The sequence below is a fragment of the Chiloscyllium plagiosum genome, chromosome 14 (genome assembly GCF_004010195.1).
Source record: "Chiloscyllium plagiosum isolate BGI_BamShark_2017 chromosome 14, ASM401019v2, whole genome shotgun sequence".
Classification (NCBI taxonomy): Eukaryota; Metazoa; Chordata; class Chondrichthyes; order Orectolobiformes; family Hemiscylliidae; genus Chiloscyllium; species Chiloscyllium plagiosum.
The window spans coordinates 15,241,402-15,268,878 of record NC_057723.1 but is presented as its reverse complement, the minus strand read 5'-3'; the positions used below and the strand labels follow the sequence as shown (position 1 = coordinate 15,268,878).

Sequence of the window (27,477 nt, the reverse complement as noted above, 5' to 3'; positions counted from 1 at the left end):
GGGGTTGATATAGGACTGAAGTTAGGGGTAGGTTCTTCACTCAGCGAGTCGTAAGTTCATGGAATGCCCTGCCAGTAGCAGTGGTGGACTCTCCCTCTTTATGGGCATTTAAGCGGGCATTGGATAGGTATATGGAGGATAGTGGGTTAGTATAGGTTAGGTGGGCTTGGATCGGCGCAACATCGAGGGCCAAAGGGCCTGTACTGCGCTGTATTCTTCTATAATAATTCTATAATAATAATAACACTAATGCTACTCCTCATGTCCGGGTATTGTCCAGGTCTTGCTGTAGATGGGCATGGGCTATATCAGTACCTGAGGAGTCACAAATGTTGTGCAATGTTCAGCAATCAACGAACATCACAACTTCTAATCTTATGATGGACAGAGAGCTACTGATGAAGCAGCCGTAGATGGTTATGCCTATGGCACTACCGAGGATCCCCTGCAATACCCCTAATAACTACAACCATCTCTTTTTGCACTAGGTATGATCCAATCAATAGGAGTCTCATCAACTTAGTTTTGCTCAGGCTCCTCGATGCCATATGCAGTCAAATGTTGCCTTGTCAATAAAAGCAGTTACTCTTACAACACCCTGAGTTCAATATTTTGTCCATGTTTGGAGCAAAGCTGTAGTGAGGTCAGGAGCAGAGAATCTTTAAAGAACCCAAACTGAGCACCAGTGAGCAGTTTACTCCTTTGCACATTGCCACCTGATATCTCTATCAATGTTCCCTTCCATTACTTTGATGATGATCAAGAGTAGACTAATAGGGTAGCAACTGGCCAAGTTCATTCACCCTGCTTTTTGTACACAGGATATAACTGGGCAAATGTCCATGTTGTTGGGTATATGCCAGTACTTTAGCAGTACTGGGACGGCCTGACTTGGGGTACAGCTAGTTCTGGAACACAGATCTTAACATTATTTTATGCTGTCTAGGCCTACAGCCTTTGGAGTATCTAGTACGTCCAATCATTTCTTAATGTCATGTAATGTCATGTTCAAGACAGGCACCTCTGATACTCAGAGCCTCAGGAGAGGCAGCAACAGATCAACAACATTGACAAAGCAGCTTCAGGAGGTTAACATTTCATTTTTTAGGTATGCATGCTGCTGCTTCTGGCATACCATCCTGCAATCTTCAATACACCAGGGGCAATCTCCTAGCCCCATGCTAAAAGTAGAATGGACAATGTGCCAGGCCAAAAGTTACAGAATGTGGTTTAATGAAATTCTGCTGATATAGGCTATATCAGGTCATTGCTACCCAACTTTGGTTTGCTCAATCTGTTTGAAGTCTGTCTCATTTTGCAGTGTCAGAAAACAAGACGAAGGGCAGCCTAAACACCAACTACAGTACAACCTCAATTATCCACACATCAATTATCCAAATTCCAGATTACCTGAAGAGGTCAATCACTTAAATGTCATTATGGTGTGCATTGCCAGATGACCAAGAAACGTTCGATCACCGGCACTCAAATTACCGTTGGTTTACAATAGATCAGTTATCGGTTAAACTGCATTATGGTTTGCATTTTTGGATAACTGAAGTGTTCAGATAACCAGTACTCAAATTACTGGTTGTTCAGGTAATCGATCTGATTGTAATCAATTATCTGAACAAAATTCTCCCCCCGCCCCCGTACAAAGTTTAGATAATTGAGGTTCTACTGTATATTCTTTAGGGTTCAGCCAGCTTGGTCAGTAGTGGCCCAGCTCAGCCATTCTTGGTTTCCCACTGAGAATCCATTTAGCGGCCCTGCCACTGCTTCCTCCAAGTGGTGCTCTACATGAGAAGTACTGATTCATTCATCAGGAGTAGATGGCAAAACAGCTGGATGTACACAATCAACTCCAGCGATTGTGCATTTAGCAAGGACCTTGATCACTATTCAGCAAGCACACATTTATTTATGGTCGGATTAGGCTGAGAGATGATGATCAGTTGCTGTTTGGTAAACTACAAAACAGCAATTGATATCCAGTGAGCTGCACATTGGCAAGCAGTTATCAGGAAAAGTAGTGGAGAAGGAAACTGGAATGAATGCGTTTTAAGAAATATTGGCACTGAGGTCCCATTAATACTTAATGGATTACCTGCGGTGTTGGCGCTTTGACAACATGAGGTGGAATTCCAGTGGTAGGGACAATGCCACTCGGGGGTAGGTTCTTGCTTGTTACTGAAGCCCAAGAGAACGCCTGAAGAGAAATCAATTAAGATGGTCAGAAACAAAGAACAGGTGAGCACGGTTTACAATAATGCACACATAAATAACACACTGTACTCAGCATACTCATATTGTAACAGCCAAAAAACCAACTACCAACACTCTGTACTACTTATAGCTCCATGCGAATAGGTTTTCAATAGGTTATAATTAGACTCAATGTATTCACAATAAGTTCATGAATAAAGGATAGTGACAACCCACGAAAAGACCACTGGTTCACTGAGGTTCAATGAATAGAGTTGACGGAATGCCAAAAGCAGCACCAGGCACATGTAAAAAGGTGTCAACTTAGTTATACTACAACACAGTACAACTGACATGATAAACAGCAGAAACAGGTCACAGAGCTGTGCAATCTCACAACTGCCAGATCTAAGCACCCACATCCAGTCATGGGATGGGGCTCCTGGGGTTTGTGGTGACCCCTAACCATACATCAAAGAAGTTTCAGCAATGACAGCCAGACTACTAAGTCCCCTCGGAATCAGAGTAGCACACAAACCCACTCTAACAAACAAAAACTAACAAACCTAAAAGACCCAGTACAACCCATGGACAAAACCATCGTCATCTACAAAATTCCATGCAAGGACTGCCACAAACACTACGTAGGACAAACAGGAACAAAGTTAGCCACCAGGATACATGAACACCAGCTAGCAACAAAAAGACACGATCCTCTCTCTCTCGTAGCCCTACACATGGATGAAAAAAATCACCATTTTGACTGGGACAACCCATCTATCCTGGGACAGGCTAAGCAAAGACATGCCAGAGAATTCTTAGAGGCCTGGCACTCCAACCACAACGCCATAAACAAACACATTAGATCTAGATACCATCTATCAACCCCTCAGAAAACGAACAGGAAATGACATCACCACAAACCCCAGGAACCCCATCCAGGACAAACATATAAATAGAAAACAGGAGACAACAGCTTCGCTTCACTTGGAGGTTGCCACTGATGATGTTACCTAGCCAGGTAATGAAACGTCTGGATATCAAACCTACAGCTCAGCGAGCAAACCTACACCCTAAACCTCAACCTGAGCTACAAACCTTCACTTACCTTAACCTCTTAGAGGTTCCCAGCAAAACAGATTCTGGTCTTCAACCAATTTAGTTTATTCCAAAATGTTATAGGGAAGAGTGCTAAAAATAAACCCCACAGTACCAGAGACTTCACAAATGTGCGACTACTCAATTAAATCACCATGAGCTATTTGCCTGATAGATGACTATTTACAACAAAGTAATTTGCAACAATTTTACTTGTGCTCCAAAACATGTCATGCCTAACAAAACTGCTCCATCAATATGGAAAACTGTTCTGCTTTGTCCTATATTCACAAGACATGACAGATACAACTTGGCTAATCACTGCTCGTCAGACTATTTTCAGTCAAAGTGATAAAAGAGGTCAACTACAGTTCTACCAAATGACACTCAGCAATGACCTGCTCACTAGTACTGTTTGGATTGTACTTCAGCTTCTAACCTCATTTCAGTTTGGTCTTAACACAAACAGAAGGATCAAGTAGAGTGACTTCACTTGACAGCAAAGTACACCAGCTGAACTGGAGGCAATGGAAAGCAGGGGAAAACTCTACAGCTTAGAGTCATAATAAAAAAAAGACTGTGATCTTTGAAGGTCAATCATCTCAATATCAGGTCAAAACTTTAGGAGCTAAACTAGGTAATGTCCACAGTTTTCAGCTGCTTCATCAAAAACTCTCTCTTCACAAAGTCAGAGGTCGAGATGTTTTGCTGACGAATGCACAATTTTAAAGCACCACCCATGACTCCACAGGTAATGAAGCAGCCTTGGCTATTTGCTGTAAGACCCAGGCAGCATCGAGTTTGGGTTGAATGGTGGCATGTGGCAGGCAGTTATCAATTCCAAGAGAATCTCGTCATCACCCTTTGACAGTTAATGGCATTAATAATACAGAATCCCCCAATGTCAACATTCTGCGTAGGTTGCCAGTGACCAGAAAGTGAACTAGTTAAGCCATATAAATCATATGCCTACAACAGGAGATCAGAAACTGGGAATCCTACAGCAAGAAACCCACTTCCTGGCTAATATTCATAGGGCACATAGCTGGAATGCAATGGAACAGACATCTTTGCCTGGCTAAAGGCAACTCCAATAGCACTCAAGAAGCTTGATGAGGAAAAAAGAAGCCTGATTGATGGGCATCCTGCCCACCATCAATATGTACTCCCTTCACCACAGACATCGCAGTAATATGCACCATCCACAGGACATACAACAACAAACTCACCAATGTTCCTTCAATAGCACCTTCCAAATACATGGTACCTACCATCCAGAGGATATGGGCAGCAGATTCTGGAATACAAAACCTGCAGATTCCCCTCCAAAGCACATACAATCACAAAAAGTAACTATATTGCTACTTCTTCTACACTTGCTGTGGGAAAATCCTCAAACTACCCCCGAACAGCACTCTAGACGAAGCTATATCCCAATAACAAGTTGTTGAAAAAAAGAAACTCACCACCACCACCTTCTACAGGGTATTTAAGAGACTGGTAATAAATGCCAGCCTAGCCAGAGATACTCACGTACGTGAATGAATACATAAAATTACGATCACAAGAAATCAAGAGAGTATGGAACTAGATACAGGCTTTCTACAGCAAATTCAAAATAATATTCATACCCTGGAATCCTCAGCTACAACAGGTGCTGGATCTGCAGGTGGAGGCGATGGAGATTTTACCACAGGGTCCTCAGGAACTTCCTCCTCCAACACAGGCTCAGGCTTTACCTCCTCCACAGGTGGTTCTGGTTCTGCTTCTGATGCAACGATGTGTTCTTCTAAAGGTTCCTCCAATCCATTACTGTAATTGGACAATGAAAGTAGTAAAGACATCCAGTGTATCCAGATTAAATAAATCAGTTAATTAACTATTGTCCAGCAATCCAAGTATCTGCACCATTAATTTCATGTCATCAGTCAAAAAGTGCTTGGTAGTCAGACACACAGCCAGCTTGGTTTCATTATTAACAAGGCACATTTGTCTTTACTAAAATCATCCTTCTTGCCTTTCAATAATGTATACAATATGGGGAATGAAAAAGAATGAGAACAAAGTTATGCATTTCTCAGTCACATTTATAACAGTGCAAAGGCCTCAAAATAGAGAGAGTGATACTCCGGGGAACCTAACAGATGTGGAAAACATACAATAGTGACTGTGAGGACCTAACTCACTTAAATATTGATAAAAATAATAATGATCATATAAGATCATGAATAGTAATGAAGAAACTCAAGGAAGTAAAATGTACAACATCGAAATTGGAAAAAGGGAGATGAGAAGAAATCTATTCAAGATAAAATGGAACCATGGAGGAAGAGGGCTACAGCAGAGAAAAAGATTCTTTGCTCCATTAAATCCAAATCACTCAAAAACAACCCCATTTTCCAACACTTAGCGATAAGCCTTGCATACCTTGGAATCTCAATATGAAAATGAACGGGACTAACCCATATACTGTTGCTACATAAACGGGCCAGAGACTATGAAACCTGCAGTGAGTAACACATTTTACTACTGAAGGTCTGTCCACCGTCGATAATACACGTCAGAAATATTCACCTTTGCCACTCCTTCCACCACCAAATCAGTAGTAGCAGCATATACCATTTACAAGATGCACTGCAGAAATTCACAACTCCCCAAATAACACCTTCCAAACCCACAGCCACTGCTATCAAGAAGCTCAAGAACAGCAGACATATTTGAGAATACGACCACATGCAAGTTTCTGGCCAAGTCACTCACCATTGTCCTAGAATCACTGTTCTTTCAGTGATGCCAGGTCAAAATCTTGAATTCCCTCCCTAACAGTACTGTGGCTCTACCTACAGCAAAAAGACTGTAGCAGTTTTCAAGAAAGCAGCTCACACCACCATCTCAAGGACAACTAAGGACAGGCAATACATGCTGGCCGAGCCAGAAACACCCACATCCCAAGAGTGAATAAAAACAAAACGAATCAAAAAGATGAGACTAGGAAGCATCTGCAGAACATAAATACACTTAATTTCTGAAGGCAATTATAGAGTCATTCTGTACAGCACAGAAACAGACCCTTTGGTCTGACTCGTCCATGCTGACCAGATATCCTAACCTAATCTAGCCTCCATTTCCTGCACTTGGCCCATATCCCTCTAAACCCTTCCTTTCATATACCCATCCAAATAACTTTTAAATGCTGTAATTGTACTAGCCTCCACCACTTCCTCTGGCAGCTCATTCATTACACAAACAGTGTGTGAAACTGTTGCCCCTTAGGTCTCTTTTATAACTTTCCCCTCTCACCCTAACTCTATGTTCTCTAGCTCTGGACTCCCCACCCCAGGGAGAAGACTTTGTGTATTTAATCTATCCATGCCCCTCATGATTTCCTGAACCTCTAAGGTCACCCTTCAGCCTCCAACACGACAGGGAAGACAGCCTATTCAGCCTCTCCCTATAGCTCAAATCCTCCAACTATGGCAACATCCTTGTAAATCTTTTCTGAACCCTTTCACGTTTCACAACACCCTTCTGAGAGGAAGGAGACCAGAACTGCACACAATATTCCAAAAGTAGTCTAACCAATGCCCTGTACAGTACATGACCTCCCAACTCATACTCAATGCTCTGACCAATAAAGGAAAGCATAACAAACAACTTGTTCACTCTTATCTACCTGTGATTCTACTTTCAAGGAACCATGAACCTGCACTCCAAGGTCTCTTTGTTCAGCAATACTCACTAGGACCCTACCATTAAGAATATAAGTCCTGCTCTGATTTGCCTTTCCAAAATGCAGCACCTGACATTTATCTAAATTAAACTCCATCTGCCATTTCACAGCACACTGGCCCATCTAATCAAGATCCCATTGTAATCGGAGGTAACCATCTTCGCAGACCACTGCACCTCCAATTTTGGCGTAATCTGCAAACTTACAAACTATACCTCCTATATTTACATCCAAATCATTTATATAAATGCTCAACAGTCATGGACCCAGCACCGATCCTTGTGGCACTCCACAGGTCACAGACCTCCATTCTGAAAAGCAACCCTCCACCACCACCCTGTCTTCTACCTTTGAGCCAGTTCTGTATCCAAATGGCTAGTTCCCTTGCATTCCATGAGATCTAACTTTTTAGCCAGTCTACCATGAGGAACCTTTTTGCATGCCTTACTGAAGTCCATACAGATCCCGGCTACTGATCTGCCCTCAATCCCCTTCATTAAGTCTTAAAAAAACGCAATCAAGTTCATGAGACATGATTTTCCCCTGAAAACGCCATGCTGACTAGCCCTAATCAGTCCTTGCCTTTCCAAATAATGTCCATCCTGTTCCTCAGGATTCCCTCCAATAACTTGCCCACCACCGATGTCAGGCTCACCAGTCTATAGTCCCCTGACGGTTCCTTACAACTTTTGTTCAATAGTCACACCACATTAACCAATCTTCTGGCACCTCACCTGTGACTGTTGATGATACAATTACCTCAGGCAGGGCGCAGCAATCACTTCCCTAGGGTGCAAAATGTATTCTGGTTGGGGGATTTCAACGTCCACCATCAAGAATGACTCAGCAGCAGCATTACTGATCAGGTTGGTCAGGTCCTAAAGGATATAATTGCTAGACAGGGTCTGCAGTTGCTGATGGAACCAACAACAGGCAAAGAAAACATACTTGACCTCATCCTTACTAATCTGCTGACTGAAAAAGCATCTGTCCATGATAGTACGGATAGAAGTGACCACAGCACTGTCCGTGTGCAGATGAAGTCCAGCCTTCACACTGAGAATAACCTTGATCGTGTTGTGTGGCACTATCACCGTACTAAACTGGACAGACTTTGACACGATCTAGCAGCTCAAGACTGGGCATCCATGAGATGATGTGTGCCATCAACAGCAGCAGAACTGTACTCCAGCACAATCTGCAACCTCATGGCCTGGCATATCCCCCACTCAACCGATACCATCAAGCCAGGGGATCAACCCTGTTCAGTGGAGAGTGTTGGAGGGCATCATCAGGCATACCTAAAAATGAAATATCAACTGGTGAAGCTACCATACAGGACTACTTGTGTGCCAAATGGCATAAACAGCAAGTTGCAGACAATTAAGCGATCCCACAACCAACAGATCAGATCTAAGCTCTGCAGTCCTTCCACATGGTGAATGGTGATGAACAATTAAACAAGTCTCTGGAGGAGGCTCCACAAATATCCCCATCTGCAATGATGGAGGAGCCCAGCACATCAGTGCAAAAGATAAGGCTGATGAATTTGCAACAATCTTTAGTCACAAGTGCCGAGTGGATGATCTACCTCTGCCTCCTCCAGTGGTCCCAGCATCACAGACATCCATCTCCAGCCAGTTCGATTCACTCCACATGATATCAAGAAATGGCTGGAGGCACTGGCTACTGCAAAGGCTACGGGCCCCAATAACATTCCAGCAATAGTACTGAAGAGGTGTGCTCCAGAATCTGACATTCTCCTAGCTAAGCTCTTCCAGTACAGATAGAACACTGGCATCTACCTGACAATGTGGAAAATTGCCCATTATGTCCAAAGCAGAACAAATCCAACCCGACCAACTACTGCCCAATCAAGCTACTCTCTCTGTCATGAGTAAAGTGATGGAAGGGGTAATCAACGGTGCTATCAAGCAGCACCTGCTCAGCAACAACCTGCTTAGTGATGCCCAGTTTGGGTTTCATCTGATCTCATTACAGCTTTGGTTCAAACAGTGGCAAAAGAACTGAATTCCAGAGGTAAGGTGATAGTAACAGCCCTTGACATCAAGGCCGCATTTGATAGTGTATGGCATCAAGGAGCCCTAACAAAACTGGAATCAATGGATATCGGGGGCAAACACTCCATTGGTTAGAGTCATACATGGCACAAAGGAAGATGGCTGTGGTTGTGAAGAGTCAGTCATCTCAGCTCCAGGACTCCCTCAGGTAGCATCCAAGGCCCAACAATCTTCAGCTGCTTATTCAACGACCTACCCTCTGTCAGAAGCAGGGATATTCGCTGATGACTGCAATGATCAGCACCATGCACAACTCCTCAGATACTGAAACAGTCAGTGCTCAAATGCAACAAGACCTGGATGATATCCAGGCTTGGGCCGACAAATGGCAAGTAACATTCTAGCCGCACAAATGCCAGACAATGTCCATCACCAATAAGAGACACTAACCACCACCCAATGACATTCAACTGTATTACCATCACTGAATACCCCAGTCAATATCCTTAGGGTTACCACTGACCAGAAACTCAACAGGACTCACCACATAAACAGTGACGACAAGAGCAGGTCAGAGATGATGGATACTGTGGCGAGTAACACTCCTCCTGACACCCCAAATTCTATCCACCATATACAAGGCACAAGTTAGGAGCGTGATGAAATATATCCCACTTGCCTGGATGGGTGCAGCTCCAACAACACTAAAGAAGCTTGACACCATCAAAGACAAAGCAACCTGTTTGATTGGCACATCTACAAACATTCAATCCCTCCACAACTGATGCTCAGTACCAGAAGTGCATACTATCTACAAGATGTACTGCAGAAATGCACCAAAGATTCTTAGACAGTGTCTTCAAAACCCACAACCAGTTCCACCCAGAAGGACAAGTGCAGCAGGTACTTAGAAACACCACTGCCTGCAAGTTCCCCTCCAAGCAATTCACTGCTCTGACTTGGAAACATACTATTCCTACAAACGTTAGGTTAAAATCCTGGAATTCCCTCCCTACTGGCATAGTGGGTCAACCTACAGCAAGTGGACTGCAGCGATTCAAGAAGGCAGTTGCCCACCACCTTCTCAAGGGCAAGTAGGAATAGGCTATCCATGCTGGCCAGCCAGTGACGTCAAAGTCCCACAAATGAATTAAAAAGCTTCCCACAGATTGCTAGGGTACACCTGATCAGGTCCTGGAAATTTATCTACTTTTATGCGTTTCAAGACATCCAGCACTACCTCCTCTGTAATATGGACATTTTTCCACATTTCCCCACATCCTACATCTTCCATGTCCTTCTCCACAGTAAACAATGATGCAAAATACTGATTTAGTATCACCCCATCTACAGCAGCTCCACGGAAAGGCTACCTTACTGATCTTTGAGGGCCCTATTTTTAACATATTTATAAAAGTCCTTTGATTTCTTGTTACAGCCTATTTGCAAAGCTCTCTCATGCTCCCTTTTTGCTCTCTGATTTCCCTCAAGTATACTCCTACTGCCTTCATAATCTAAGGATTCACTCGATTCCTCCTGTCTGTACCTCACATATGCTTGATACTTTTTCTTAACCAAAACCTCTGGCTCTCTCGTCATCCAGCATTCCCTAAACCTACCAGCCTTGCCTTTTACCCTAACAGGCATATGCTGTCTCTGGATTCTCGTTATCTCATTTTTGAAGGCTTCCCATTTTCCAGCCTTCCCTTTACCTGCGAACATCTGTCCCCAAACAGGTCTTGAAAGTTCCTGCCTAATAATTAATAATTTAAATTTTAAGAACAATTGTGATTTAATCTGTCTACTCAGACATCAATTCCCATGGTGCACTGTTGTTCAAACTGCACAATATAATTCAATTCTGTAACTAGTAACTATCCTCTAGCTATTAAACTGCAAGGCAAAGAGGAACAATAAAATAAATCATTAATAAAACAATAATTAAAACCTTTTACAGGCACATTAATAAAAGGAAAGTTGAAAGGGTAATAGGTATGTTAAAGGATACACTGGATAATACCACAGGCAACAATTGAGAAATGGCAGAAAAATAAGTGAGAAGGTGCAGGAAAGATTTACAAAGACGTTACTAGGATTGGAAGATTCAAGTTATAAGGAAAGACTGGATAAGCCAAGACATTTTTCACTGGAGGGCAGGAGGTTGAGGGGTGACTTCGTAAAGGTTGATAAAATCATGAGGGGTATAGACAAAATGAATAGTAAGGGTTTTTTTCCTAGTGTTCGGGAGTTAAAAACTCTGAGGCATAATTTTGAGGTGAAAGGAGAAAGATGTAAAAATGGATTTGAGAAGCAACTTTTTCCACAGAGGGTGGTTCGCATGTGGTATGAACTGCAGAGGAATTGGTAGATGCAAGTTCAGATATAACATTTAAAAGATATTTGGAAAAGTACACAAATAGGAAAGGTTCAGAAGAATATAGGGAGAAAGGTTAGCACTGCATATGCTGGAGATCAGAGTCGAACAGCGTGGCGCTGGAAAGGCACAACCAGTAAAGCAGAACCCAAGGAGAGGAGAACTGACATTGAGCATAAGCTCTTCATCAAAATGAGGTGGCGGCCCAAGGGGGCTGAGAGATAAATGGGAGGAGCTAGGGAGAAGGTAGCTGAGAATGCGATCGGTAGGCAAGGTTGGGGGTGAAGGTGATAGGTTGGAGAGGAGGATGGAGCAGATAGGTGGGAAGGAAGATGGACAGGTGGGACAGGTCAAGAGGGCAGTGCTGAGTTGGAAGGTTGGATCTGGGATAAGGCGGATGGAGGAGAAATGAGGAAACTGGCGAAACCCACATTGATCCCATGAGGGTCCCAAGGCGGAAGATGAGGGGGTAGGCAACCCAAGACCTGCATGAATATAGGCCAAATGCATGTAAATAGAATGAGTTTAGATTGGGAAACATGGACACATTTAGCCAATGGGTCTGTTTCCGTGTTGAATTACTCTACTGGATCTATTCTCATGTGAAAAACAAATGAGGAGGGGGAATCTAACAGGGGTCTTAAATTCACAAAGGTTTTGATATATTGGAAGCCAGAGTGAAATGGTTCCACTTGAGGGGAAGAACATAATTGCAAACTACCAATACTAAGTCAGCAAAAGTCTCAACAGGAAACTCAGGAAAATTCTATGCCAGAAGTGGTAATGTCAAGCTTGGCAGCACAGGGCATCTTTCAAGGACACAGCAAAATATTTAAAGGGAAACCACTAAATTCACACTAAATGAGCATTTTTAGATATTAAAACTAAAAAATATCAACCAAAAGCAAAGAACATTGTTTTACCTCACAGCTGGATCATAGTAAACCCCACTATCATCTTGCACAGCTTCTGGTGATGGCTGACGCTCTTCAGGTTCCTCTACTTCTTCCTCAGACTCTGCAATAAATAAATGAATAAGCAACTCAGACCTTCATAAGCTTATATTATTGCCCAGAGGCAACATGATCCAGGATATTTGCGCAATACCCAGAAACACCTCTTTTCCGAATCATATTCATTTAACAAAGAACAATCACCTGCATTCATATAGATTTTATTCCCTTATGGACAGGATACAAGTATCACTAGCGAGGTCAGCATTTATTGCCTATGCCTATATGTGCTCAGCATGAAGGTGGTCAACTAATTCCTTGAATTACTGTAATATATTTGGTGTAGGTACCCCTATAATGCTGTTAGGGAGTGTGTTCCAAGATCTTAACCCAGTGAATGAGCAGAAATATTGTTCCAAGATAAGATTATTTATCGCTTGGAGGGAACTTAAGTGTTCTTGTGCATCTGCTGCTTTTGTTCTTCTGGGTGGTAAAAGTTACACGTTTGGAAGGTTCTGTCTAAAAAGCCTCGAGTTGGTGCAGTGCATTTAACAGATATACAAACTTCTACTACTGTGTGACAGTGGAGGGAGCAAACATCTAAAAGGTACATTTTTCCTGGATGGTTCTGAGTTGCACTCATCCAGACAACTGGACAATATTTAACCACATTCATGAATTATGCCAGTTAGCAGGCAAGCTTTGGAGTCAGGTGGGAGTTACTCAACACAGAAATCCCAGACTCTGACCTGCTTTTATCCTGCTGCTCCAACTCAGATTCCAGTTAACAGTAATGCCCAAAGTGTTGATAATATAGCAGGATTCAGTAATGGCAATGCCACTAAATATATCTGGGTGATGGCTTAACTCTCTTGAAGATGGTAACTGCCTGGTACTAGCATAACAACATTAATTGCAAATGTTGGACTTCGAACGAATTATGGAAGGATAACTAAATTCATGAAAACTGACATAGAAATAGCTTGGATAGAGATGAGCAATGATAAAGGTAAGTGACTTGTGGAAGTGGTATAAAGTTCATAGAATATTTTTGAGACAGTATCTTAGTATATGCTCCGGGGTCAGCCAGATAGATTATACTGGATGTGGTAGCAAAGATTTGATAAAATAGGATTAATTGATCTTAGTGATCATATTCCTAGGTAGCAGTAATCACAACAGTGCCGAAGTTCACACGCAGTTTGACAGGGAGAAGATTGTATCAGAAACCAGCATTTTGAATTTAATTGAGGGCAATTATGACAGCATGAAGGCAGAGCTAATAAATGTAAACTGGAAGGGAAAAATAATTAGGTTAATGGATTGAAAGATGCAATGACAGTATATTTAAGAGGAAACTAAAATACAGGCAGTCCCCAACTTGCAAACAGGTTCCATTCTGGAATCTGCTTGCAAATCTATTTGTATGCAAGTCAGAACACAACACAGGACAAGATAAAAGGAGCTGCTTGTACAGGAAATACTCATATGTTTGGTCCTGTGCGAGATCACATTCGTAAGTGAGAGTATTCATTAATCAGTAAACCCTCTGGACAAAGAACGAAGACATTCCATTAAGAAATAAAAATTCCAAGGGAAGGCCCTTGATTAAGTGAAAAGGTTAAATATCAAACTTAAAAGCACGTAATTACACAAAAGCAGGTGTCAGGTGAAGACTGTAGGGACAATAAAAACAAAGAATGACCAAACGATTAGTAAAGAGGGAAAATTAAGACTATGAGAGAAAGCTTGTGTGCAATTTAAAAACAACGGTAAGAATTTTAGATATGTTTAAAAAAAGTGAATGCTGTTATCCAACGTATTGGAAAATTAATGGAAAATAAAGGAGCTGACAGTTGAATTGAAAAATATTTGCATTGGTCTTCATGAACAACAGTAATAGCTGTGAAAGTCATGAAAATTACAATCACCAGGTACTGAGCAAACTGTTGAGTCAGCAGGCTGACAAGCCTCCAGCACCTGACGGATTTCACTGTGACAGAAATACAGAAAACTATAGCCCAGTTTGCTTTACATTTGTCATGGGAAAGATGCTAGAAGCTATTAATGGCATTATAGTATTCAGAAAAATTCAAGGCAATTGGGCAGAGTTCTGTAGATGGGAATCACATTCGACCAATTTAATGGAGTTGTTTGTGGTGGCAACACTTTGAGCACAAAGGGAAACCAATGGATGCACTGTACTGCACTCAGGTACCTCAGATTAACAGGAAAGATAAAACCGCAATTAAATAACATTCGACATGGACGTAAAATGGGATTGCTAACAGCAAACAGTAGACACAAATAGTTCATTTTCTGGTTGACAAGGGATAAAAACAAGTGGAGTCAAAGATCATGACATGAAGATAGGCAAGTTGTGAAAAGGACATAAAATTAACTAATTTTTTAGCTTCCTTGTCAGAAAAGATCTGGCAAATGGAAGTACTATATGGGAAAATGTGAAATCAACTATTCTGGCAAGAAAATCAAAAAAGCACCCTATCTAAACGGTGGCAGATTGCAAGGCTCAGAATTACAGAATGACTCGGGCACCCTAACGAATGGATTGGATAAAGTCATAATGTGGGTAAAACGCATACCAAAAACACTAAAGACTGTTAACTTTTATTCTAAGAGGAGCTGAATACAAAGTAGGGAGGTTATGCTTCAGGTATACAGGGGATTGGTGATACTGTTGGTGAAACTGCATAGTATTAGTTTATTTAAGAAACAATGTAAACATATCAGAGGACTACTAGACTAATATCTGAAATTGGAATGTTGTCTCATCAGGAAAGGTTGGACAGGCCAGACCTGCACCTGAAGTTTAGAAGAGCAAGAGATTTGTTTGAAATACAAGAGGTCTTGACAGTGTGGACCTGGAATAATTATTTTTTTTGAAGTAAGAATCTAAAACTACAGGTCACTCTTTAACATTATGCATATTTCTCATTCAAAATGGAAATTTGGAGACATTTCTCAAAGGGTTGAGAATGTTCAAAACTCTTCCCGAAAAGTTAGTGGAAGCAGTCTTTGAATATTTTTTTTAAGACAGATTCTGGATATGCAAACAGACAAAATTGGTGAGGATAGGCAATGTGGAGTAATCAAATCAGCCATGAGCTTAGTGATAGAATAGACATGAAAGAACTACTCCTGCTTCTCCATATGTACTCATCAATTAATGGCTGAATTCTGAATGCTGACCACATTGGAATTGAATCACAATAGTAAGAGTACCAAGTGTGGCTGGACATTGCACGAAATCAGCAAACATCAAGACTTGTGACATTATGATGGACATTGACAAGCAGCTGAAGTTGAATAGAATACTATCTTGAGGAACATCTACGGTGATAGTCTCTGGCATAGATGAGTAACATCCAACAATCACAACCATATTCTTTTGTGCGAGATATGGCTCCAATCTGAAGATTTTTCTCCCAGATTCCCATCGACTCCAGTTCTGCTAGGGCTCCATTATGCTCCATTCAAAGTCTGCATTTTACTTCCTGAGGTAAAAACAGGATGATGAAGGGCTTTTGCCCTAAATGTCGATTTTCCTGCTCCTCGGATGCTGCCTGACCTGCTGTGCTTTTCTAGCACTACTAATCCAGACTTTAGAAAAACATAGAAAAATACAGCGCAGTACAGGCCCTTTGGCTCTCAATGTTGTGCCGATCCAAGCCCACCTAACCTACAATAGCCCACTATCCTCCATATGCCTATCCAATGCCCGTTTAAATGCCCATAAAGAGGGAGAGTCTACCACTGCTACTGGCAGGGCATTCCATGAACTCACAACTCGCTGAGTAAAGAATCTACCCCTAACATCTGTCCTATACCTACCATCCCTTAATTTAAAGCTATGCCCCCTCGTAATAGCTTTACTTCCTGAGTTCAGCTGTTTTGTCCATGTTTGAAGGAAGAATCTGCCACCGTTTAGATAGGACAAATGCAGAAATAAAGTCAGGATCAGAATGGCTGCATCAGATTTCAAAATGAGCAAGTAGATGACCGTCGAATACCACCTAATGACACTGTCAACAATGCCTTACATCACTTAACTGGTGATTAAGGGTAGACTGAAGTGGTGATAAATGGCTGCGTTGAACTGGCCTTGCTACTTGCACAGGTCATAACTAGGTAATTTTCCACATTTCTGGCCGAATGCCAGTATTAATAACCATTCTCAAACAGCTTGGCTAGTTCTGGAGCAGAATAGTTCTCTGTACCCATAAACAATGCAATATCCAGTGCCGTCAGTTGTTTTTGTCCTCACTTAAGAATCAATCAAAATAGTTCAATAACTGTTGCCTGTGATCTGGGAAGCTCCAGAGGCCAAGACTAATAGTCCAAGCTGAATTTCTGGCTGATGATTGTTGCAAATGTTTCAGGATGGTCTTTTGCACTGATGTGCTTGGCTCTTCTGTATGTTGAAGATGAAGCTACAATCTCCAGTGAACTCTTAATTGTTCAGCACCATTCTGGATGAAGCAGGACTGGTTTGTTCATTGAGAGATTGCTTTGCTCTACAACTGTCATGCTCCTTATGCTGATTAGAATGCAAGAACCCCAAATTGTGGCTTCACAAGGTACGCAATTCATTTTTACAAACATTTTGCTGGATTCCCTCCAACAGAATTGACTGTACCCAAGGTCGATCACCCAGTCTGGTAAGAGTAAGAGCAGAAGATATTCAGTTATGACTGAATACAACTCTACTATTGGTTCATAGCACCTCACAGAAGCCCAATCTTGAATTACCAAACTTGTTGGAAGTATATCCCATGCTGCACATCGACAGGGGCACTAAACATGAAAGATGACAGTGACACAACCTCCACAAGAAGTGTCTGGTGGCTACTCCTACTCTCATGGTCAGATGCCCCTGTTACACAGATTGGCAAGAATGAGGTCAAGTTCCCTCATGACCTCCTACAGGACTCAAGCAACTTGATTAGCAGGTGGTGGACAATGAAGTTGCACATCCAGAGTACATTCTGTGATCTTACCACCCTGAAAGGATGTTTAACTTGGCGACAAAACGATTTAGTTTGGTCTGGATAGAGGGGTAAAGAGAACGTGAGCAAGCGAGACAGAGACACACAGAGAGAAAGAAATAGAAATAGGTAAACAGCAGCCAAATGTTTTCACCTAATGTCATAAGGCCCCACATGGTAATTCTGTCTCAACTGTATTTCACCATAGCTGAGGGATATATTTGCAGGATTGACAGGGCTGAGAATGCTGCAGGTGGTTTGTCTGCATTCATGCTTTTGTCAGGCATTGTAGCAGGTTACAGCCAAATGACTTATTAGCCATTATCAGGAGCATTTTAGGGCAGAGTGCTATGGATCTGGAGTTATAAGCAGGTCAGACAAGTCGTGGTTAAAAAAGGCACAGTGGCCTTTTGACAATCAATCAATATGGTTACTATTAGTCGAGGAGTCTTATTCCAAATTTTTATCTACTGCCATCAAATTTCACTTTACGGCATAGTGGGATGAACCCATGCTGCTACAGCATTATTCTCAGGATTACTAATCCAGTGATAACACCACTACCACATTTATATAATAGGGACTTTAATACAGTTAAAAAGGGACTCTATAGCAGCATTACAAAACTAAATCTGACATCAGCCGACAAAGATTTCAGGAGAGATGACCAAAAGCTTGGTTGCAAGGGCAGATTGAGTGATGCTTAAAAGCAGACATAGACGTTCAGAGAGGAAATTCTTTTTAAGAGGAGCTGAATGGTTGGTCGTCAATATGGACCACTGAAAAAATGGAAATGCTCATGCGAATAGAACTGAACCAGCACCAATATTACTAAGGCTGGAGATCAGATAGCAAATAGAAAATTGAGACAAGAATTTAAAAGCAACCATTAGGCATTTCTTAACTACAAATTAGCTCAGCAAACAGAGGTGATGGGTGAACAGGATTTAACATTGATTAGGACAACAGAGGATATGAAATCTTCAAATTTACACGGGGTTGAACATGCAAGGCCAAGAGTGAACTGGAATACTTGAGATGGGGTACTTGAAGTGTTGGAGGTAATTTCCTCAAATTGCAGGATTGCACTGTTTTGGAAATTTGGGGGAAAAAGTCAAAACAGCACTTTTAAAAGGAACAAAATCAGACAAAGGCGCCAAGCACATGGTCAGCAGGGAAAGAGAGAAAGAAACCCACACTGACAGAGTGCATCCAGTAAAATTTAAACAGCGAAATTCACAGCTTGTAGGAGAGCTCACAACACAGGAACAGGTAAGTGCATAAGTTTTTAACTTGTAACCTTGCTATAAGTCTGCAGCAGTGAACAGAATGGGTTATTTCTTGATTATATGCCTTATTGAAATTTGTCAGGATTAAATTTTAAAAATACAAACCATAAAGAACCAAGTTAGCTCGGAGCATTTTTTTTTTAAGAACAAAAAGACAATGCTATTTTCTGGGCCTATAGATTGCGAAGGAGCAAAGTTGGCCTTTGGTAGAGTGACATGCTCTTCCTTTCGGATGTGGGAGTTTAGGGAGACTTTCAATGTTACTGCTGATGATTATGTCTGCAGTAAGTGTGTTTGGTTAAGATTCCTATCAGATTGCATGGATTGGTTGGAGTGACAGGCAATAAGGAATTCTCAAGAACTGCTGGGTGAGATGGATGGCAGTTATACGAAGGGAGAAAAACTGCAGATACAGTCAGGCAGATGGATTAACTCCAGGAAAGGTAGGAGGGGTAGGCAGGTCGTGCAGGAGTCTTCTGTGGCTACCCCCATTTCAAACAAGAATACGGTTTTGGAAAACGTAGGGGGTGATGGACTCTCAGGGGAATGTGGCACGAACAGTCAAGTTTCTGGTATCGAGACAGACTCTAATGTAATCTGGGGTACATTGGGTTCCAAACAATCAATTGTGATAGGGGACTCGAGTAAGAAGCACAAACATTTCTGTGGCCAGCAGCAAAAAAATCAGAATGGTGATATGTAGCTTCCCTTGTGCCAGGAGCAATGATCTCTCAGACAGGGTCCAGAATGTTCTCTAAGGAGAGAGGGGCTAGCAGGAGGTCATTGTACACGTTGGAACCAACGGCATAGGAAAGGGAAAAAGATGAAATTCTGAAGGGAGACTACAGAAAGTTTGACAGGGATTTAAAAAGGAACTAGAGGGTAGTAATATCTGGATTACACCTGGTGCTACAAGCTAGTGACGGTATGAACAGGAGGATAGAGCAGATGAATGCAAGACTGAGAAGCTGGTGAATGGGAGATGGGTTCACATTTCTGCATCACTGGAATCTCTTCTGGGGGAGAAGTGACCTGTACAAGAAGGATGGACTACACCGGAATTGGAAGGAGATTAATAATATACTGGCAGCGAGATTGGAGAGAACTGTTCAGAAGGATTTAAACTAGTTAAGGTGGGGTGATGGGATCCAGGGAAATATGAGAAAAGAGATCAATCTGAGACTGGCACAGTTGGGAAAGGGAGTAAGTCGAACAATCAGGGCAGGAAAGAACAAAGCAGAGAACAAGGTAGGACTGATCAGTTAAACTGCATTTATTTCAATGCAAGAGGCCTAACAGGGAAGGCAGATGAACTCAGGGCATAGTTAGGAACATGGAACTGGGATATCATAGCAATTGCAGACACATAGGTCAGGGATGAACAGGACTGGCAGTTTAATGTTCCAGGATACAAATGCTATAGGAAGTTTAGAAAGGGGCACAAGAGAGATGGGGAAGTGGCACTTCTGATAAGGGACAGTATTACTGCTGTACTTAAAGAGGATATCCCTGGGAATACATCCAGGGAAGTTAATTGGGTGGACCTCAGAAATAGGAAAGGGATGATCATCTTACTGGGATTGTATTATAGCCCCCTAGTAGTCAGAGGGAAATTGAGAAACACATTTTTAAGGAGATTTCAGTTATCTTTAAGAATAATAGGGTGGTTATGGTGGAGGATTTTAACTTTCCAAACAGACTGGAAATGTCATAATGTTAAGGGTTTAGATGGAGAGGAATTTGCTAAGTGCGTACAAGAAAATTTTCTTGTTCAGTATATGGATGTACCGACTAGAGAAGGTGCAAAACTTGACCTACTTTTGGGAAGTAAGGCAGGGCAGGAGACTGAGGTGTCAGTTGGGGAGCACTTTGGGGCCAGCGACCATAATTCTACTAATTTTAAAAGAGTGATGGAAAAGGATAGACCAGATCTAACAGTTATAGTTTGAAATTGAATGCGAATTTTGACAGTATTCAGCAAAAAACTTTCAAAAGCTGATTGGGGGCAGATGTTCACTGGTAAAAGGGACAGCTGGAAAATGGGATGCCTTCAGAAGTGAAATGAGTGTCCAGAGACAGTACATTCCTATTAGGGTGAAAGGAAAGGCTGGTAGGTGTAGGGAATGCTAGATGACTAGAGAAATTGACGTTTTGGTTAAGAAAAAGAAGGAAGTACAAGTCAGATATAAACAGGAGAAATCGAGCAAATCCTCAAGAGTACAAAGGCAGTAGGAGTATACTTAAAAGGGAAATCAGGAGGGCAAAAAGGGGACATGAGACAGCCTTGGCAAATAGGGTTAAGGAGAATCCAAAAGCTTTATAGAAATACATTACAGAAAAAAGGGAGAGAATAGGGCCACCCAAAGATCAGCAAGCAGCCTAAGCGTGGAGCCACAGGAGAAGGGGGAGACAATACTTTGTCAATATTTTGTGTCAGTATTTACGATGGAGAAGGACATGAAAGATATAAAATATGGAGAAATAGATGATGACACTTAAAAAAATCCATATATTAGATGTGGTGGTGCTGGATGTCTTGAAATGCATAAAAGTAGACAAATCCCCAGGACTTGATCAGGTGTACCCTAGAACTCTGTGGGAAGCTAGGGAAGTGATTGCTGGGCCCCTTGCTGAGATATTTGTATCATTGATAGTCACAGGTGAGGTGTCGGAAGACTGGAGGTTGCCTAATATTAGCCAACTATTTAAGAAAGGTGGTATGGAAAACTCAGGGAAATATAAACTGGTGAGCCTGACATCAGTGGTGGGCAAGTTGTTGAAGGGAATCCTGAGGAACAGGATTTACATATATTTGGAAAGGCAAGGACTGATTTGGGACAGTCAGCATGGCTTTGTACGTGGGAAACCATGTCTCACAAACTTGATTGAGTTTTTTGAAGAAGTAACAAAAGAGGATTGATGAGGGCACAGCAGTTGACATGATTTATATTCACTTCAGTAAGGCATTTGACAAAGTTCCTCATTGTAGACTGGTTAGCAAGATTTAATCTCCTGGAATACAGGGAGAACTAGCCATTTGTATGCAGAATTGGCTCAAAAGGTAGAAGACAGAGGGTGGTAGTGGAGATGCTTTTCAGACTGTAGGCCTGTAACCAGTGGTGCGTCACAAGGATCAGAGCTGGGTCCACTACTTTTCGTCATTTGTATGGGAACACAGGAGGTACAGTTACTAAGTTTGTAGATAACATCAAAATTGAAGTGGATAGCGAAGGTTACCTCAGATTACAACAACATCTTAATCAGATGGGCCAGTGAGCGGAAGAATGGCAGATAGAGGTTAATTTAGATAAATGCGAGGTACTGCATTTTGGAAACACAAATCTTAGCAGGACTTCTACACTTAATGGAAAGGTCCTCGGGAGTGTTGCTGAACAAAAAGACCTTGGAGTGCAGGTTCATAGTTCATTGAAAGTGGAGTCGCAGGTAGATAGGATCGTGAAGAGGGGAACAACATGCCTTTAAAACACTCAGTGCCCTTTGAATTGTATCTTCAATATCATCCACATCCTCTGGAAGGAAATTAGGGGATATGTGGTTTTTCACGTTCAACATACTATCGCATGAGAAGTAGAATAGATTGTACACTTAAAGCTTGATTGAAAATTTAGCCTTAACTTGAACACTACCAGCAGATTTTTCTTTAAAAAGATATATACATTGATCCAATTATACATCGTTGACTTGGAATTCCAGCTGCAAGCGGTTAGACTAGTCCATCATCAGATGCTTTTACTGAAAATGAATCTTATTGTTACAATGATATCAAGCTATATAGCCCACTAATCACATGTGATTTTAAGGACTAGGAACATTTATAATTAGTATATATTTTGGCACAGAAAGGACATACTGAATTGATCAGCATTCAACCAAACAGAAGAGTAATTGGCATGTATTTCGAAATCTTGAAAAGGACACCAATTTCAAATAATGAGTAAAATCTCCCAGCTTTACAAGAGAAAACACCTACATGTCAAGAGAAAGTTACATGCAGCATTCCATACTTGATTAGACATCAGGGTCACAGTTAGTCTAGTTATATAAAGTATTAAGTATGATAACTAGCGTTCCAGAAACTGCTTCCTGGACAAAGTGTTAAAATCAGAGGAACAAAGGATGTACAGTGGTTGAAGGTTACAGAGACAGGGAGGAAACAAGACTAGAGGAAGAGATAAAAACAAGATGATAATTTAACCTTTAAGCTCCAAAAGGCCACAAGCCAACCAAAGTTAGTGAGAAAAGATTTTGTTGTAAGTCTAACACCAAGTACAAGACAAGATAATTTGCACTTCACAGTCCAAGTGATAACACTGTCTAACCACTTGCACATGAAAACAAACCAAACAAGTTATAAAAACACTTGTGATGTACCAATGGTTAGTATTAAAAACCAATTCATAAGTAGGCTTGTTAGAACAGCCTGTAGACCTGCAACTGCACTTTAAAACTTTCCCCACACAAATCTCTTTGAAAAGCCTTTCCCAAATTAATAAAATATTTTATTCATCACTCTAAATATTCAATAATTGACACCTTTGCAGATAACCAAGTTATACACAGCTTAAAGTAAATTTTAACATGGGACAAAATTCAACTTGTAAGTAAATAATATGGCTGTTGCACATTGCTAATTTGGGAGATTACAAACACACAGTTTCTCACCTTCCGGAGGCTCAGTGTCTGAATCCCCAAAAACTTCATCTTGATAGCGGAAAATATCATTGTGGACATAAAACTTGTTTGCAACAGAACCCTGATAGAAACACAGATGGGGCAACAATTAAAAGTAAATATCAATTCATATTTAATGACCCCTCTATACTGTGCACTTCACTCTGTACTATGCTCAATTTTAGTATCAGAGGTTTAATATTCAGGCAGTATGTATCGTATAACTGGAAAGGCTGCAGAGGGCCTGGAAAAAAGTGAAACTAATTTAGACTGGTTTACCTTCTTTCATTTCTAGCCATGCCCCATTTTCAAAAGATTGATTCTTTGGTGGAACAGGATTCACAGGTACCCACACCACCATCTCAAATACTGGCCAATTCCCATAGGCAAACCATAAGCACAAGTCACAGCACACTTTTAACTACAGAGATCCAAGAGCCAAGCTGTGATTTTTTTTTCCCCACACATTCAGAAACTGCTGAACATGTTTCTCATATGCAGTAAACTACATGAGCCCAGTCTAAGAGTGCCATTGGTAACACAAGAAAACATGGTAACTGGACAACACAAAAGATGCAGTGGCAAAGTAACATAACTAAATTTACCAAAAACAGTGGAATGCATTGTTCATGGTTGTATGAAATGGAAATTGTGGCTCACACATGTAGAGTTGATAATGGTATCACATAGATAGGTTTCTGCACAAGAAACTCCATGATGTTGAGAATAAAATAGCAGTTAGAGTGTTGGCTAACTAACTGGGGATGTGCGACACAGTAAGTATCAAGTATATGTTTCTTGTCATGAGGGAATCTGGATTAAGTATAAAGTTTAAAGCTCCTCCTTGTCCAAAATATGCATGAGGAATTTTCTCCTCCAGGCATTATTAATAATAGAAGCATGATTAATGGAGATACATTAAAGACAAGGTAGATGGACTTGCAGCCACCAAAGAGTATGAGAGACTAGCAAGCACATGGAGTTATGGCCATAATCAAGTTAGTTATGACATTATGGAATGATGGTGCAGGGGCCAACATATTTATGTTAAAAAAAAATTGAGATACTGGAAATCAGAAACAAAAACTGCAGGTAAACTCAGCAGGCCTAAGAGAGGTCAAGTGCATGCACATGGCAATGCAACTCACTGAGGGCTTATTTCAGTACATGGCGCGAGGGCTTGAGCACCTTCATCATGTCCTTACCTTTATCTCCACACACACCAGACCTTGTCATCAATTAGACTGCTACCACAGCCAACCCACTGTTAGCCATTAATGGTCCCCATTAGCAGCTATTGATTCTCCCAGGCTGACCTTTCCCAACTATTGTTCACATTCTCTGGGCTTCAACTCTGCTTAGCGGTTACTCCTCCCCAACCCCATCTTCAGCTGATTTCCCAACGTTTTTATATCTACAATCAGTTCTAACCAATGATCACTGGACGCAAAATATTAACTCCACAGATGCTGCCCAGAGCTGGCAAATGTTTCCAGCAATTTCTATCAAAACATTTATTATGTTTAATTATTTTTCTTTTACAGAAATATGGTGAAACCCACAAAACATAATCAGCATCAGTAATTCACCAGAATGAAACTCTCTCTAATCAGAAGCATAATACTTCAAAGAGGGACCAAGGCTTAGGATACTAAATTTTCTTACCTCCGGAGCTAGAACAAATGTTTGCATGAAGCGTCTCATTGGCTGTCTATTGTTTGACAGTTCACCCATGACCTGTACTACCACCCCGTCATTCAATGTAGCATGAGCATCCACATGCTTGATCTTTGTGTGGCAGTCACGGAACTGAAGTGACATAACTTTCTTGTGGATTTCCTAAAGAAAGAAAATATAATATGAAAGGTTTAGTTTAAATTTTAGGATCCTAGAATTTTAAAATCTAGCACAATTTGAAAAAACATTGTTGTTGCTTCAAAGATCAATCAGATGGACACAATGAAAAGAATCCTGACATTTATGTTTGACTCATGAACAGTGTACATCTTGCAGATTTCTTCTCAAGGCATTATCCTTCATGTTGTAAGTTACACATCAAGACATTCAGACAATAAGAAATTTACTCTCAAAATAGAACATATGGCAAGGGCCAGCCACAACTATAGTCTGTTTCTTCTTTATTGATGCTGAGTGACAAGCTCCATTGTCAGTATTTTGTACTGGATTAGCAACATAATTATTTTGCTTTTCACTTGATGGTACTGGGTACACGCTACAAATTCAGCTAGGCAATAGAGTCAGAGATGTACAGCACGGAAACTGACCTTTTGGTCCAACTCATCCATCACAAATTAATCTAGCCCCATATCCCTGTAAACTCTTCCTATTCATGTACCCATCCAGATGCCTTTACTATTGACTTTACTTATGCCCCAATTTTATAAACTTTGATAAGGTAACCTCTCAGCTTCCAATGCTCCAGGAAAAACCTATTCAGCCTCTTTATAGTTCATAACCCTCCAATCCAGGCAACATCCTTGTAAATCTTTTCTGAACCCTTTCAAGTTTCACAACATCTTTCAAGTAGGAGGGAAACCAGAACTAAATGCAGTATTCCAAAAGCGGCCTAACCAATGTCCTGTACAGTCGCAACATGATATCCCAAATCCTATGCTCAGTGCAATGACCAATAACGGTAAGCCAACCAAACACCTTCTTTACTACCCTGTGCCCCTACGACTCCACTTTCAAGGAGCTACGAACCTGCACTCCAAGGTCGCTTTGTTCAACAACATTGCCCAGGACCTTACCATTAGGGTGTATAAGCCCAGCATTGATTTGCCCTACCAAAACGTCGCACCTGACATTTATCAAGATTAAATGCCATTTGCTACTCCTCAGCCCATTGGCCCATCTGATCAAGATCACGTTGGACTCTGAGGTAACCTTCATTCACTATGCCACCAATTTTAGTGTCATCTCCAAACTTACTAACCATACCTCCTATATTCACATCCAAATCATTTATATAAATGACAAAAAGCAGTGAAGCTTGCAGCAATCCTTGTGGCACACTGCAGGTCACAGACTTCCAGTCTGAAAAGCAATCCTCCACCACCACCACCCTCTGTCTCCCACCTTAGCTCTGATGTTACTGAACGGCAGAGCAGGCTCAAACGGCCTTCTTTTTCTCATTTCACATTCTGGGAATGAACAATCATTCAACTTCAGAGAACAGTAGAATGTGGATACAGTCAACAACATAACTCATTAATTGTGCCTAATTTTGTCTTTACAAAACGTCTACTCAAAATACTTTCCAACGGCTAGTAAACTGCAAGAAGTCATTGCTCAATTTCAGCTTTATACTTCAGGTATTATTCAAGTACAGGTGCAGAAGCTGAGTTCAATCTACGTTTAACGTGGGACGCTGAAGACTGAGTTTTAACTGCATAAAGATACAGATTTAGAAACGACCCTGACATTAACATAGTCTATTCAGTCTTAAGCAGATCAAGGAATACTGTTAAAAAAAAAAGTTGGAAAATTTGATGAGCAAATCATATCAATTGTCAAATTAAAATCAGCTCTGAAATAAGAATGACTAGCTCAAAATACCTTATTGCTAACTAGGGAGATGTGTAAATACCAAATGGAATTGCAAGACAATTCCAAAAAGCTGACTCTAGCAGTAGGATTATCAGGTAATGAAATATCGAACCCTCAGCTATATAAGTAATCCTGTAACAGAATCTTAAAGCTGAACAGACTGCCAAGGCACTTACAGCACTGAATCCAAACTGCCACAATGAGAAGAGTCTTGTTTCATGTAGCAGGGTTCAAATTGCAACCTCCCCTTGAATAGTAACTAAATGCTGAGCACACTGACTTAATCCAGAACTACAGCAAGCAGCTGCAAATCTCACACATAGTTGGACTCACTGGATACTTTTGTAAGCAAGTTTATACATTTGTATGTGCATAAGAAAGACCATTACCGCTTGTCCATATACTGCTTCTGCTGGATCTCCATTTGAAGTCAAACCACCGTGAACATATGAAGAATTTTTTCCATAAAACCTACAATACAAGATTTCTGTTTTAGTGGAACATCCTTTTTTTTGTAAATGAGAGACAAAATACACAAG

General features: G+C 41.1%; 1 protein-coding gene across 4 annotated transcripts in view; it reads right to left on the bottom strand.

Annotated features, from left to right (window-relative positions):
• Nucleotides 1-27,477, bottom strand: part of g3bp1 (GTPase activating protein (SH3 domain) binding protein 1) — a 47,184-nt gene that overhangs the window by 14,421 nt on the left and 5,286 nt on the right. For all 4 annotated transcript variants that reach the window (XM_043703239.1, XM_043703241.1, XM_043703242.1 and 1 more), the window contains exons 3-8: nucleotides 27,328-27,409; nucleotides 25,034-25,207; nucleotides 23,360-23,450; nucleotides 12,352-12,445; nucleotides 4,935-5,115; nucleotides 2,108-2,209 (exon numbers count right to left, since the gene is read on the bottom strand). In XM_043703239.1, coding sequence (XP_043559174.1) covers nucleotides 2,108-2,209; nucleotides 4,935-5,115; nucleotides 12,352-12,445; nucleotides 23,360-23,450; nucleotides 25,034-25,207; nucleotides 27,328-27,409 — 724 coding nt within the window. The remainder of the gene's footprint in view (nucleotides 1-2,107; nucleotides 2,210-4,934; nucleotides 5,116-12,351; nucleotides 12,446-23,359; nucleotides 23,451-25,033; nucleotides 25,208-27,327; nucleotides 27,410-27,477) is intronic.